The sequence below is a fragment of the Pundamilia nyererei genome, unplaced genomic scaffold, assembly GCF_000239375.1.
Source record: "Pundamilia nyererei isolate P.nyererei 1_Seehausen unplaced genomic scaffold, PunNye1.0 scaffold00297, whole genome shotgun sequence".
NCBI classification, from domain to species: Eukaryota; Metazoa; Chordata; class Actinopteri; order Cichliformes; family Cichlidae; genus Pundamilia; species Pundamilia nyererei.
This window is the reverse complement of record NW_005187698.1, coordinates 263342-275656: the sequence shown is the minus strand read 5'-3', so window position 1 is coordinate 275656 and position 12315 is coordinate 263342. Positions and strand designations below refer to the sequence as shown.

At 38.9% G+C, this 12315-nt stretch overlaps 1 protein-coding gene across 4 annotated transcripts; it reads right to left on the bottom strand.

Annotated features, from left to right (window-relative positions):
• Positions 1-384: 384 nt before the first annotated feature.
• On the bottom strand, positions 385-8336 carry inpp5kb (inositol polyphosphate-5-phosphatase Kb). 4 transcript variants are annotated; one of them, XM_005751026.1, is made up of 14 exons: positions 8186-8336; positions 6785-6827; positions 4415-4519; positions 4149-4257; positions 3663-3779; positions 3175-3350; positions 2969-3080; positions 2785-2894; positions 2666-2692; positions 1511-1724; positions 1291-1428; positions 1106-1189; positions 914-1018; positions 385-698 (listed from the first exon to the last, which is right to left on the bottom strand). In XM_005751026.1, the coding sequence occupies exons 2-14, from the start codon at positions 6817-6819 to the stop codon at positions 630-632; spliced, it is 1401 nt and encodes a 466-aa protein (XP_005751083.1). In that variant the 5' UTR covers positions 6820-6827; positions 8186-8336; the 3' UTR covers positions 385-629. The 4 variants fall into 4 exon arrangements, with proteins under 4 accessions (XP_005751083.1, XP_005751084.1, XP_005751081.1 ...); XM_005751027.1 differs by lacking the exons at positions 6785-6827; positions 8186-8336 and adding exons at positions 4886-5090; positions 5250-5357; XM_005751024.1 differs by lacking the exons at positions 6785-6827; positions 8186-8336 and adding an exon at positions 4886-5696.
• Between the last annotated feature and the right edge of the window lie 3979 nt (positions 8337-12315).

Sequence of the window (12315 nt, the reverse complement as noted above, 5' to 3'; positions counted from 1 at the left end):
GTTTAAGCACCGGCACCGTTTCAAAAGTACCGGTTTGGCACCGGTATCGGATAAAACCTAAACGATACCCATCCCTAGTCATGTTCCTCTCTAAGATTCTCATATTCAACAGTTGTTGCAGACAACCCATTGCAAGAAATTTCAGTTGCAGGGTGCATGTTTCTTCACTGAGACAGCACATATAAAACAAAAGAGCACACTCTTCTACACAATGATGTTTTCCACCTTTTGTATTAATCTGCACTGGCTACTATGAGCTGCCAAAACAAAAAACTTTGAAACAAAACTCAAATGCAGTTTCTGTTTTCAAGCTGCTGTGCAGTTTGACATGTGTTCTCCGTATATCTGCTCTAACAGGGTCTGTGGATAGACTGAGGCTACTCATTAAAGTTTTTTTTTTTTATTAGAGATCTTGTTTCAGCAAGAGTGAGCCTGAACCTTAAAGGCAAAGTAGGAAATAACAAACTGGAGTTAACATGATGACAAATTGTGGGGGCCAACATGAATGACAGAGTCTGCTCATCCAGTAGATTAAGGAGTTAACCTTGGGGCAATTTTATAGCCTGATTTAGATCTGTGTGACTTTGCAGCGGAGAGGAATAAGACGTGGCACTGCAGAGAATCTGTTCTTATTTGTTGACTCCATTGATATCCTCGGGAACCAGGCCTTCCATGACAGCATGCTTAGACTCCAGGATCTGTAAGAACCAAAGAGAGAGCAAAATAAAGCACACTGCCATGCTTGCTTCCTTCTCCAAACACAGCATGCACTCAGTAATCTCTTGTGTAGGTACACCTGTATTAACAAAATTCTACATTTAAATAGTCTTTTGTGGATGCATTAAATTGTATGTTTAAGAGTTTAAAGAAATATCTAACTATAAAACTACAGATATGATAGTGAAGCAGTTACCTGGAAGCTATCACTGAGGCCAGTGATGCTTTGCATGTTTGTGCTGTAGTACCCCAAAACGTACTGTCCACCTAACAGAGGAATCTGACCTTTATCCACAGAAATCTGCAACAACACATATGTGCATGTTAATGAATAATGCATTCATAAAGAATCTGTTAATATGACATAAACGCTGCACTTCTACTTTACCTGTATGACTTCATTTATCTCTGGCAGTTCATTTTCTCGAACCCAAACAAAGGTTTCATAGTCAGACGCAGTCTTAAATCCCACCTGAAGCGCAAGACAGTCAGTCCAAATCCACACAATTATAATATATAAGGTTTAAATGATTTATTTATTGATTTTTGTTGTTTTTACATGAGTCCTAGTACCTTGTACAGGCCAATCCAGTCCCACGTAGAAGACATAAAGTCCTCCAGGACAGAGTAGGTCAAAAGTGCATCCTGGCCTGCGCTCCATATGCCCACAGGAGACACTCGCACCAGTGGTGTGTCAAAGACTTTTCTCAGCTGCGGGAAAGATAAGAGAAAAGAAAACATTTTTAAAGAACGTTTGAAAAAGCAGAGGTCTATGCAGTGCATCTGCTCTCACCTCCAGGCTGAAGGTTGCAATGACAGGCTTGTGGTCACTGACTCCATAGCTCATGTCACTTGTGTATTTATCCTGGGTGACCAGGACTGGATACTCATCCTGTTCTTCATCTGTGGAAGTTGATGCCTTCTCATCATCTTCCTCTGATGGCAGGGGCTTGGGTTTGATGCGCCAGAGGATCCGGTCTGTCCATGCCGGCTTCCTCTTCTTTCCACTGAGAATAGAATAGAAGAACAGAATAAAATAGTTCTTTATTGTCATTGTATATCTACATCGAAATTATGGGTGCGCCACGCCGAGCATAATGAACATGGCTGTTGATTTTACAACTTCTATCTAAAAATTTTTTTTTTCTCTATTGCTTACCCTTTAACACATTTACATTTGTCTATCCATACAAATCTACATACTAATTCTTATGAAAAAACAAGTGCTGTTAAAGAATGCAAACCAAACACATACACATGCAGTACAAGGCTATACCTATAGTGTAGCATGCGTATGAGAAATGATGTAGGTTACATGCTAAGTAGCAGATAGTACCATTAGCAGGGTATTACAGCTTATGCACACACTGATTTGCTGTGAAAAGCAAAATGTGGATTACACCGGAACAAAAAGAGGAAGGAGTGCAAACAGTGGGGTGCTGGGTGCAGAAGGGAGTTCTGGTCTAATGAATATGCAGAACATGTCTGCCATTTATCAGTCATATTATGCTTACAAAACCCATTTGAATCTTGTTGCTTATGCCAGTGTCTCCATACACTTTGTGAATGTGGGTTATATCTAAGTAACCCTCAAGGTGCCTATCCTATACACAGGACCGAGACACCCACCTAGGCAGATCTAGCATCCAGAACCAGGCCCCCAACCATTCAGAGAGGAGCACCCAGGTGAGAGACGTGAGGAGCAAGAAGAGGGTGGTGCCACAGAGCTGCAGGGGCCTGGGTCTGTTTATTGTTAGGGAAGAGCCTCTGTGCTCTGGATATGAGTCGGAGAAAGAGCTGCTACCTTGTTCATCTATAAATCAGGTTTATAGATGCCATGGCTGCTTTGAGCTTCCATTTAGCGTGTCTTGTTTTGCTACGACTAAAGATGTGGTGGCAAAAGCTGATAAAGGAATGTGGGGGATGCAAAACACAAAATAATTCTTACTTTAAACCCAACCATGTCTTTGGAGTGCTGTGCAATATTAAAATGGAAACGAGGACACAAATAAGGCTTACAAAATTTGCCGATCATGTGTGTGTAATACAGATTTTTTAGCATGTTACCTGGTGTCATAGGTGTCGGAGTTACGGTCAAACTTGTAGGTGGGTTTAAAATTTAACGGTCCCTCCTCAAATTCCTGCAGGAAAGCTTCCTTCTTCTTCATCATGATGAGCTGCAGGAAAATGAAAATAATGAGCAAGCGTGTGTTATTATGTGTGTGTGTGTGTCCTCACACTAGTACAATACCTGGTCTTTGCCCCACAGCAAATTTAGCCGGCCGCTGTTGATGGATGAGCGGAGAAAGTGCAAACCGTGATCTGCGATGCGGAAGTTCAGATCACCAAACCAGAACACCACCCTGTGAAAAAGCCGCAGAGCCACATTTTACTTGCACAGCAGCCCATGTTGCGTATATGCATAGTATTTGTGTGCCTCTGTGAAGGAATCCTGACTTGTGGTCCCGGATTTGTGGGGTGTCATAGATGTCAAAGTCTTGCGTCTCCAGTATGTACTCAAACTCGTCAACGCGCTGCAAAGCGTTGTTCATGTGAGCAGCTAGGTGGCAGTTGAGGAAGCAAATCATGTGTCCATAGAAGGAAAAGCGCACAGACACTCCTCCTTTGTTACCCTAACACAGACACACACAGGAGAACAAATACAGTCTGTGAAGAAGACTAATTATAAAAAAAGTATCTCTTTTAACCTGGATTATGGATTAGACACAAGTTTTCTATCCCAGTGTTCTGACTGCTTTCAGTGTTCTTTGTTTGTGATTTCTTTCTGTCAAAGCTGCTGCACATTTCACTAAACAAACACAATGGACCTTTCATGGTGCGTTTAAACCCTACAGCATCTGATGCCAATGGGATTCCTGGTGTGCACACAGTGTGGTTGTCTACAAGGTTCAGGGATAACCAGAGCTCCCATTCTAATTTCCTACCCAGTAGCCAAACACGCCGGTCCGAGTGTAGGTGGTCTGGATGTTTCTGATGTAGGGAAGATGAATCTGTTTGGCAAACAGCAGCAACAGCAAACCCTGCATCCTCACTGACGTGACCTAGACACAGATGGAGACAGTAAGATTGTATTAAAGTCAAAGTCAAAGTCCAAATTATTTATATAGCACATTTAAAACAACAACTGTTGACCAAGGTGCTGTACAATTAGGGTAATTAAAAGAAATAAAAACATAGGGAGATACGATAAGAGTTAAGAAAAAGAATCAGAAAATTATTAAATGTTGTAGATTATGCAGCGTTTCTTTTTCTTTTCCTCTTTGAATCTCAAACAGTTTAACTGCAACAGTATAAAAATGTATGTAATAATATATTTTATGTCTCTTTTATGGATGAAAGAAAAATACAGGAGATTAAAGAGACACATGAAGACAAATATTTCTCCTTTTCCTTCTTCTGTCTTCTCCGACCTTGACAAAGCCTCTGGGTGCCAGTGAGTTCGTGAAGACATGGCTCCAGGAGTCTTCTGATATCAGATCTGTGATGAACCTCACTGGGGTGGCATTTACCTCCTGAAGGCTAACACACAGAAAAACAAAAAGAGACAAGTAATGACAGTCTAATGTCTTTGATTCCACTCCTGTGATTCATTATGAATATATATATATATATGTATATATATATATAGATTATTAGCAACATTTGAAACTCGACTGTCAAAAATGTTATTTCTTACCCAATCACATAGAGATCTGGAGGCGGCTGGGCATCTAGTTGGAGCAAAGAGGTGGCATCTTCAGAAGGCTCTGCTGTGGCCACATTCCAGGTCACAATGTGGATCCTTGTGAGAAAAAACTCCCAAATATTATTTACAACGCTACAAAGCTATACACTGTGCATGCTCAACAGTTTGTGTCCTCAAAAAGAGCAACACTTATACCATAAAAATACAAAAAAAACCCAACCTTGATAACATTTACTTTTCCAAAATACACACTTTTGTAATCTTACAAGTTAAGTGGAACCCACTAAGAACCACAGATTTTATTTTCACAAATACCACTTTAAGAGCCTATTGATCATTTCTGCACTTTTTGATATGAACTATATTAGTTGCTATGGTATGCCTGTTTCTTCATGATAAATCAAAGTTTGAAGTGATTTTTCTTTTACAAGCTTTTTAAAAGCCCAAAGTGTTAAAGTCAACCTGAATGCATCTGTGGGAATGAAGCGTCCACAGAGCTGAAATGCTTCTTCCAGCGTGCGTGACACCTCTTCACTGGCTTCGTCGTCAGAGCTCATGTCCTCGATGCAGGTCAGCAGCTGGGACAAACGCTGGCGAAGAACCGTCTTCGACTTTGAGCCCTGAGATGCCGAGCTGCTCGTGCTGTCCGAGCGCACACGTGGACTGTCTGTTAAAAGTTCCATCTTTGAAGTTATGCCTTAAAAAAGGGTCTTCCCAGTGTATGTGACGTAGTAAAGTTCAGGAGGTTCTTCAGTGCACAGCAGTATTGAAAGTAACTACTTAAAATAAACATAAAGAAAGAGGGAAAATCCTACGGAAGACAGACCTTTGGCTTGACTTCTCCTCAGACTTCTGTGGTTGGGATAGTTGTAGCCATCTGATGCGAGAGGCCACCGGTCCCTTTGTCCACTCGACTGAGAGTAATATGAACTGATTCCTAGTTAGTCAAATCTCTCTCTGCATGTGCTTCAGGCAGTTCTTCTTTAAAGTCCTCCAAAATAGCCAAGTTGAACAACTGAAACGCCGAGGGTGACGGTTGCTGGTGGAGTCCTTTCTCTGGCAGAGTCTTGTGTGATCTGGCTCCGATGGAGCAGCGACTGACAAAGCAGTAGGGTTGACTCGGGAAAGCAGGCAAGAGTGAGTCCGATTTGGAGTATAATCGCAGGCAGGAGACAGGCATGTGAACTTGTGCGTGTGTTTTGCTGTGAGTGTGTGCAGCCAAAGAAAGTGTAAGAGGAGGCTGATCCTCCATCAGTATTGCTGCAAGACCTGGGCAAACCTTCAGCTTTTCTAAGAGGTTTACCACCGCTATTCTTCATCAGCGGAGCACATAGAACAATGCATGTGACCCACAATTACACCCATGCACTGGTGACGAGAGAAAATATCAGCTTTGGCTTCTTCTGGAGTAAATCTGGGCTCTTATTATATAGACAAAAGGTTATCTTTGTAAACTGGATAGAGGTCGGAGAGGAGTTACAAGCAGCTTTAGACTGACACACAGTTTTATGACAAAAATGCAAATCATTCTGATTATCAAGTGTTACAGCACACCTAATAGATGTGGAGCAAATTAAGCAATCATTAAGCAATCTGCAGCTGCGGCGCTTTTTGCCTAATACTTAAATGGATTAAAGATTTAAAAAGTGAGATAATTATTTAATTCCTAAAATTTTAACATCTAATTAGCCACTAAAACACTTTTCTTTGCAAAATGACTCGATTAGAAACCGCTGGATATTTCCTTACACAGGACTTAAAATGATCCTGAACTAGACAAACAAGTTTTTACTTTTCTGAAGCTAAAAGTGAAACTCAATTTGCTATTAAATTCTAAAAAATAACGTGCTGATTGTTGTGTGTTACTGAATAAGTGTATGTAGCTGAATGGTTTATTAATGGCTGTAAAGCAAAAATAATAAAAATATTTGGATGCCTGTGGAAAATACGAAGAAATGGGGACAGGAATAAAGAAAAGTATTTATAATCCTTGGTGTCCCAATCCTCCCTTTCAGTTCATGTAACAGTGTCACATGCAAAGACTTAGGGCAAATTCTTTAGCAAGCAGAGGTGTTAAGTAGATAATCAAGGGGCCCACTGGTCAGAAATGATGAATAGAATACTATTTAAGTTTTCTCGCAGATCTATTAATACTCAGATCCAGCAGCCACAAGTTACTTATAAAGATTATGAAACTGATTATGAAATGCAAGCTGGGAGGGTTACTTTCTTTTGTTTTACTATCTCTACATGTGATCTGTGCTTTCCCTCACATTTATTTCCATCTCTGACTTTGTTCCTACCTACTTTGTATCCTTTCATTTACATTAGGAGACAAAGACAGAATTGTGCTGGTCTTACCTGCACTTGTCTGTTCCACCCCTGCCGGTGTTCATTTTCTCCCCTGTAGGCACACATACACACAGGCTTGGGAAAAATGTAAGCAAATAGAAATGCCAGGCGCTTTATCCTTACTACATTCAGTTTGCTGGGAGCATAGACCAGAGCCGGGCAAAAATAACTAAACAGACAAAGCCAAACCTGACAGGGATGCCCCGGAGTCATTTCTCAAATTGCTTTTTAATCACGTCTAATCATGGTTAGCCTCGGCCGTGTTAAAGTGACAGTGCCCTGAAGATCACATGTAAACACAGGAAGACTTGAGAATCATTTTTGGACATATTTTAAATAAAACTTTATCAAAAATGCTGTAGAAATTATTTGACTTTTTAAAGCTAATTATAAATAGTGGGTGCAATGCATATTTGTTGCCGTTGGCTGCTCTGGCCTTTGAACTAGTTTTAAAGTAAGTAAAGAAAACAACGACAATGTCCTGGACTTGTGACTAGACTGTAACAGCAACACCTTGTCCTGTTTGTGTCAAAATTGTCTAATAACTGTGGCTTTGTTATGATAGCTTAGATTATTTGTTTTTCTGGGTTTCTTCCTCACCACCAACCCTTGCTGATGGCTGTGATTGGACACATTAAAATTAAATTCAACTGAATTTCATTTGGCCACTTGGGGGCAACAATGTGCACAACAAGCTGCACGCTAACATATTTGTTATGGCTAACACTCTTTTAGCAAAGTAGTTGATGGTAGTTCATATAGATATAGATATTAGTCTACTGTTAAACTGGCAATATGACTACCCACATAACATATGTAAGTCCAGTGTCTTTACATTTTATCTCTTTTATTTTTGTTGTGCTCTTCTTACCTGGCTAACTGTTTAGAACATTAGCCAAATTAGCTAGTGAGGTCAATTTCATCGTATATCAGTGTAGATATTAACCACAATAACAACTTGTCACAATATAATAATCGAGGCTATGACAATATGCAAATTTTTATCAAAGAAGAAAAAAATACAATTTAAAAGGCAGAAATTATTTTATTTAGTCTTCTATTCTAGTGTCAACTTTTGTTATCGATATTATTTAATTTTAATTATGCATCAATTAAGTTAGTTGTTTTTCACTGACAAGTTTTTTGTTCTTTATAACAATGTTACTAACTTCTGTTTTCTTTACCCTTATTATAAGCCCCTCCTTGAAAAAGTAACGAAGTCCTAACTTTGGTATTTTAAATTGACCAGTGATTGCAAGAGAAACAGATTGTTGTGCCGTATTCATACTTGCCAACTGCTAGTGTGTTTTAACAAAAACCCAAAAAATAAAAAACCCCACGCAAACAAGTTACTGAGATCGTTTTGCCTTATGAGAACAAAAGCATCCCTCTGTCTAACTAAACCATTACCTTTGTCTGTGTGTCTGTCTTGTGGTATCCGGAAAAGCAGTAGACGCTGTGTGCACAGATGACAGAGATGTCCAAAGGGAATCTGTTTTCCTGTGGTGAGGCTGGTTTGACTGTTTGATACTGTTTTTGGTTTCCTCACTTTGTTCTCAGCTGCTCCCCTCCTGGGTGCAAATTCCCACACACAGCCCACGCTGGACTTAAGCGTAACATCGGATCAAGCTATTATCCCAGGTTGGTTAACAACCCAGTGAGAAAGTGTTTATGAATAGACATGTCTGTTTATTGACATAAACAGGCATTTCCTTCACTAAAGCCTGCTTTGTATGAAACAATCCTTCATTTTCTTAACAGTATGGAATGTGAAAGGTGCTCTGCATTACACATTAAAATGCTACTTTATAAGGATTTTATTGACTGCGTAATGCTTTAATTATGGGGATTCATTCTGTTATTTTTGTGGTCTTGCAGGATGGTTGTGCATGATATAAATAAGCCATCTATAGGAAGAAAGAAGAAAGGTTATCAACAGAACAGACACAAAGATTAAAACAAACAAAATCACAACATAAAACTTGATTAATACTTTCTGATCTTTAGATTCAAGAACCAAAATAAATTTTTCATTCATATTTCAACTAGTAAGCTCAGTTTTCTTTTTACTGATAAGCTAAAATATCCTCAGTGGTTCATTAGTAAAGTCAAATATTCCCTCTCAAACATCCATACACTGTGTAGTTTCATCACCATCTAACAAAATATGTAGCAGCTCTCAGCCCCAGCCCATCCTCTGCCTCATAATCAGGATTTAAAGTAATCTTTGCCACAAAAAGCCTGATTAATTCTACCCTGCCTACAGTGTTTGTGTCTGTATGTGTGTGGTGTCTGCTGTCTGTGTGTTTTATAGGTCCACCAGGGGCACCAAAGAATAATATTCAAAAGTCATACTTTGTAGCTTTAATTAACATTTGATGATTTCAACAACTGTTTTGATTTATTTTGCTAAGGCAAGTCAATGTTCATTTTTTAGCTTATATTTGAACCGTTTTTTGACTGTCTGTCTGTCACTTTTCCCTTGCATTTAGGAAACATACATTGTCTTCCATGTTTAAATAATCTCACACCGATGACATCCATTAAAAAAAAAAAAAAAAAAAGCATTCACATCAAACTTATGTACAGTTGCTTTGTTTCTTTTTATTTAGTTCTTTATGTCTCCAATGTACAGTAGTGTTATTAGAAGATAAAATGACAAAAAGGCACAAATTCACAATAAAAGAAAGAAAAACAGGAGACGAGTTAACAGGAGTGAGAGAGAGAGAGAAAGTAAGAGAGAGAAAGAGAGATTTAACGATTTAAAAACAGTTTGGGATTATTATGGAATCATTTGGTTTCATACTCTGATTATAAATCGAGGAATCTAACAACAGATAACTATGAGATTGTCTCTGTTAAACCACGTTCTCTCACAAGTTTGTAGGTTCAGACTCTTAAAAACATCAGTATCTGTTCTCAAACAACCACATATTTTTGTCCTTTCTCATGTGTAGCTTTAAGCTCCAACACTCCAGCACCCAGTTGAAGCTGCTCCGAAATGTAGAATAATTTCCCCTCGATTCCCCCACTGCTAACCACAGGAGGGCAAAGTCTAACTCGTGCCCCGGCGTCACGAAGGGCCGACGCCATCAGCTAATTATGTGGATCAATGAAGTGACCCAAGCTGCCGTTCCTTTGCAGAGAGAAGTCAGTGTAGTTCAGAGACTGACAACAGAGGTACAACATTCAGAACAAAAATATATATTTATACACTGTCCTGCCAATGAGATGTGGTACCTGTGAGGGAATAATGAAAGACAGGAAATAGTAAACAGGCTCTTTTCTTATTTTTTCCTCCAAATGTGAAGTGCTGCTTCACTTGAGCAGCCTAAACATCTATAACAATATGTAAGAATGCCTTTTTATGACTACAGTTGACAATATTCCTCAAAATGTCTTATCACTACTAAATTCAGCAACTAGAACTCAACATTTTCTGATCCTGTGGCCAGCGTGGGGTGTGTAATGCTGAGTAGATAGCGATTAATTAAGAGGATCAAGTGTTAAGAGGTGTGCTGTAGGCTTTGGCAGGACAGTCTGATCTATATATATGTGTTCATCTACAATAATTTATTTACTATTTACAAAGTCAGTACATACAGTACATCCACAAACCTCCATGAATCAGTTGGTAGCCCCATCACAGACACTGAGTGAGACACTTGATGGACACAGAGGTGCAGGGATTGAATATCCAGGGCCAGTGTTTTGGAGTCAAAGAGGAGGCAACAGAAAAATGTTTGCCACGATGGCCTTATTCAAGTAATCTGGCATATGCAAACATAAAAAGATCAAACATTATCCTTTTAAAATTTATAGTTCACAAGGTTGATAATGATCCTCAGAACAGTCCCTTTTAATAATTCATCAGTAATGTGTGTGCACATTAGATTAGGCTCTAAGACAATGCTCAAATGTCTGTCAATCATTTGCTTTACCTTTCTTGTTAATTAGGGTTAGGGCTGAGCCAATTCAGCTCCACGTTTCCCTGTAAACTGAAAATCTGAATCTAACCAGATTCAGCGTAATAGTCCTTTAGATTAATGTAGCTTGACATGAGAGTAACTTCTGGAAGTCTTCCAGAAAACCTTTGCATTTTTAAGAATTTCTGCAAATAACTTATCCTAATTAAAGAGTCAATGGAAGAAATAATTCTTGCAATGCTTGGGACAGACGTCATTTTGACTGACGACAGTACTTGATCGATACCGTTTTTATTTATTAATTGCAAATGAAAAACCCAATAGTGAAATTGATATTTATACTACAAAATTCGGTAAGTATGCATTATTGTACTTTAGTAATGATTGTGCATAAACTAGAAAAAATAGGCTTTATTTATCTGTTATTTTAAAGTTTCTAAATTATTTTACATGAACTAATATTAGCTTGTTAGTGCAAAATGTCCATAATCATTTTCTTGTCTCGTTACCTGTTGCTTTCTCTTTAAGCTTTCCATACGGTTAAAACATGTGCAGGATGTGAAGTAGATGACGTGACAGAAGGAAGGCAAAGGAGGCCAAACAAACACCAGCAAGAACAAAAACAAAACAGTGCCCGCTGTAGCTTAATTCGTTCCTTGTTTGTAACTAGGATCAACTTTCTACAAAGACACTCACTACCCTGCATGACACATTCACACTCATGCATACACCCAGAAAAATCCCCTCCAAAACAAAACACAAATTTAAATAACAACCTTTAGATCCCACAAGAGAAATCAACCCATGCAAAGACAATAAACATGGAATTTAATGATGAGTAAGCAACTTGAGCCCTCTTGAGTTGAGGCGCTCCAGTTTACTAAAACTGCAATGACCAAGGAGAGACCAGCGTGTCATGATAGTTATTGCTATTGCTGGATAACACCATTTATCCACTGAAGATGACACAACGGATGACAAGGCAAGACCTGATGCAGAATGACAGCACAGGTCACCAACAGAAGAATAAAAAAAAAGACACAGGCCTACACTTGTTTATGACTGTTCCAGTTGTCTGCTCTATATTTTTTATTTTGCAGGGTGACACATTTTACCAGCACCCCTCTCAGCTATTGCTCTCTCTGTATTTCTATTTATATGCATAACTGTATACTTGTATTCAGACACAATCTTCAATTACGGCAATTTCGAGCACCCCGAACAGCCAAATGAAACTGGGGAGGATCTGCTGAAAGAGGCATGAAAAGTACAGCTGAAAAACTTGGTGACCTAGCAATGTTACAAAGACACACACCACTAAGCCCTGCCACAACCACACACACACACACACACACACACACACATATACACATATATACACACACACACACATATACACATATATATACACACACACACACACACACATATACACATATATATACACACACACACACACACACATATACACATATATATACACACACACACACACATACACATATATATACACACACACACATATACATACACACATACACATACATATATATACACACATACACATACATATATATACACACACATACACATACATATATATACACACATACA

Bases quoted from the DNA above. Each gene is read 5' to 3' on its own strand.
- inpp5kb (XM_005751024.1), bottom strand. From the start codon at position 5,106: ATGGAACTTTTAACAGACAGTCCACGTGTGCGCTCGGACAGCACGAGC. The intron at 1,429-1,510 runs GTGAGAGCAGAT...TCTTTCCCGCAG, and splicing joins TTGCAACCTTCAGCCTGGAG to CTGAGAAAAGTCTTTGACAC. The intron at 1,190-1,290 runs GTACTAGGACTC...CTTGCGCTTCAG, and splicing joins ACTGGATTGGCCTGTACAAG to GTGGGATTTAAGACTGCGTC.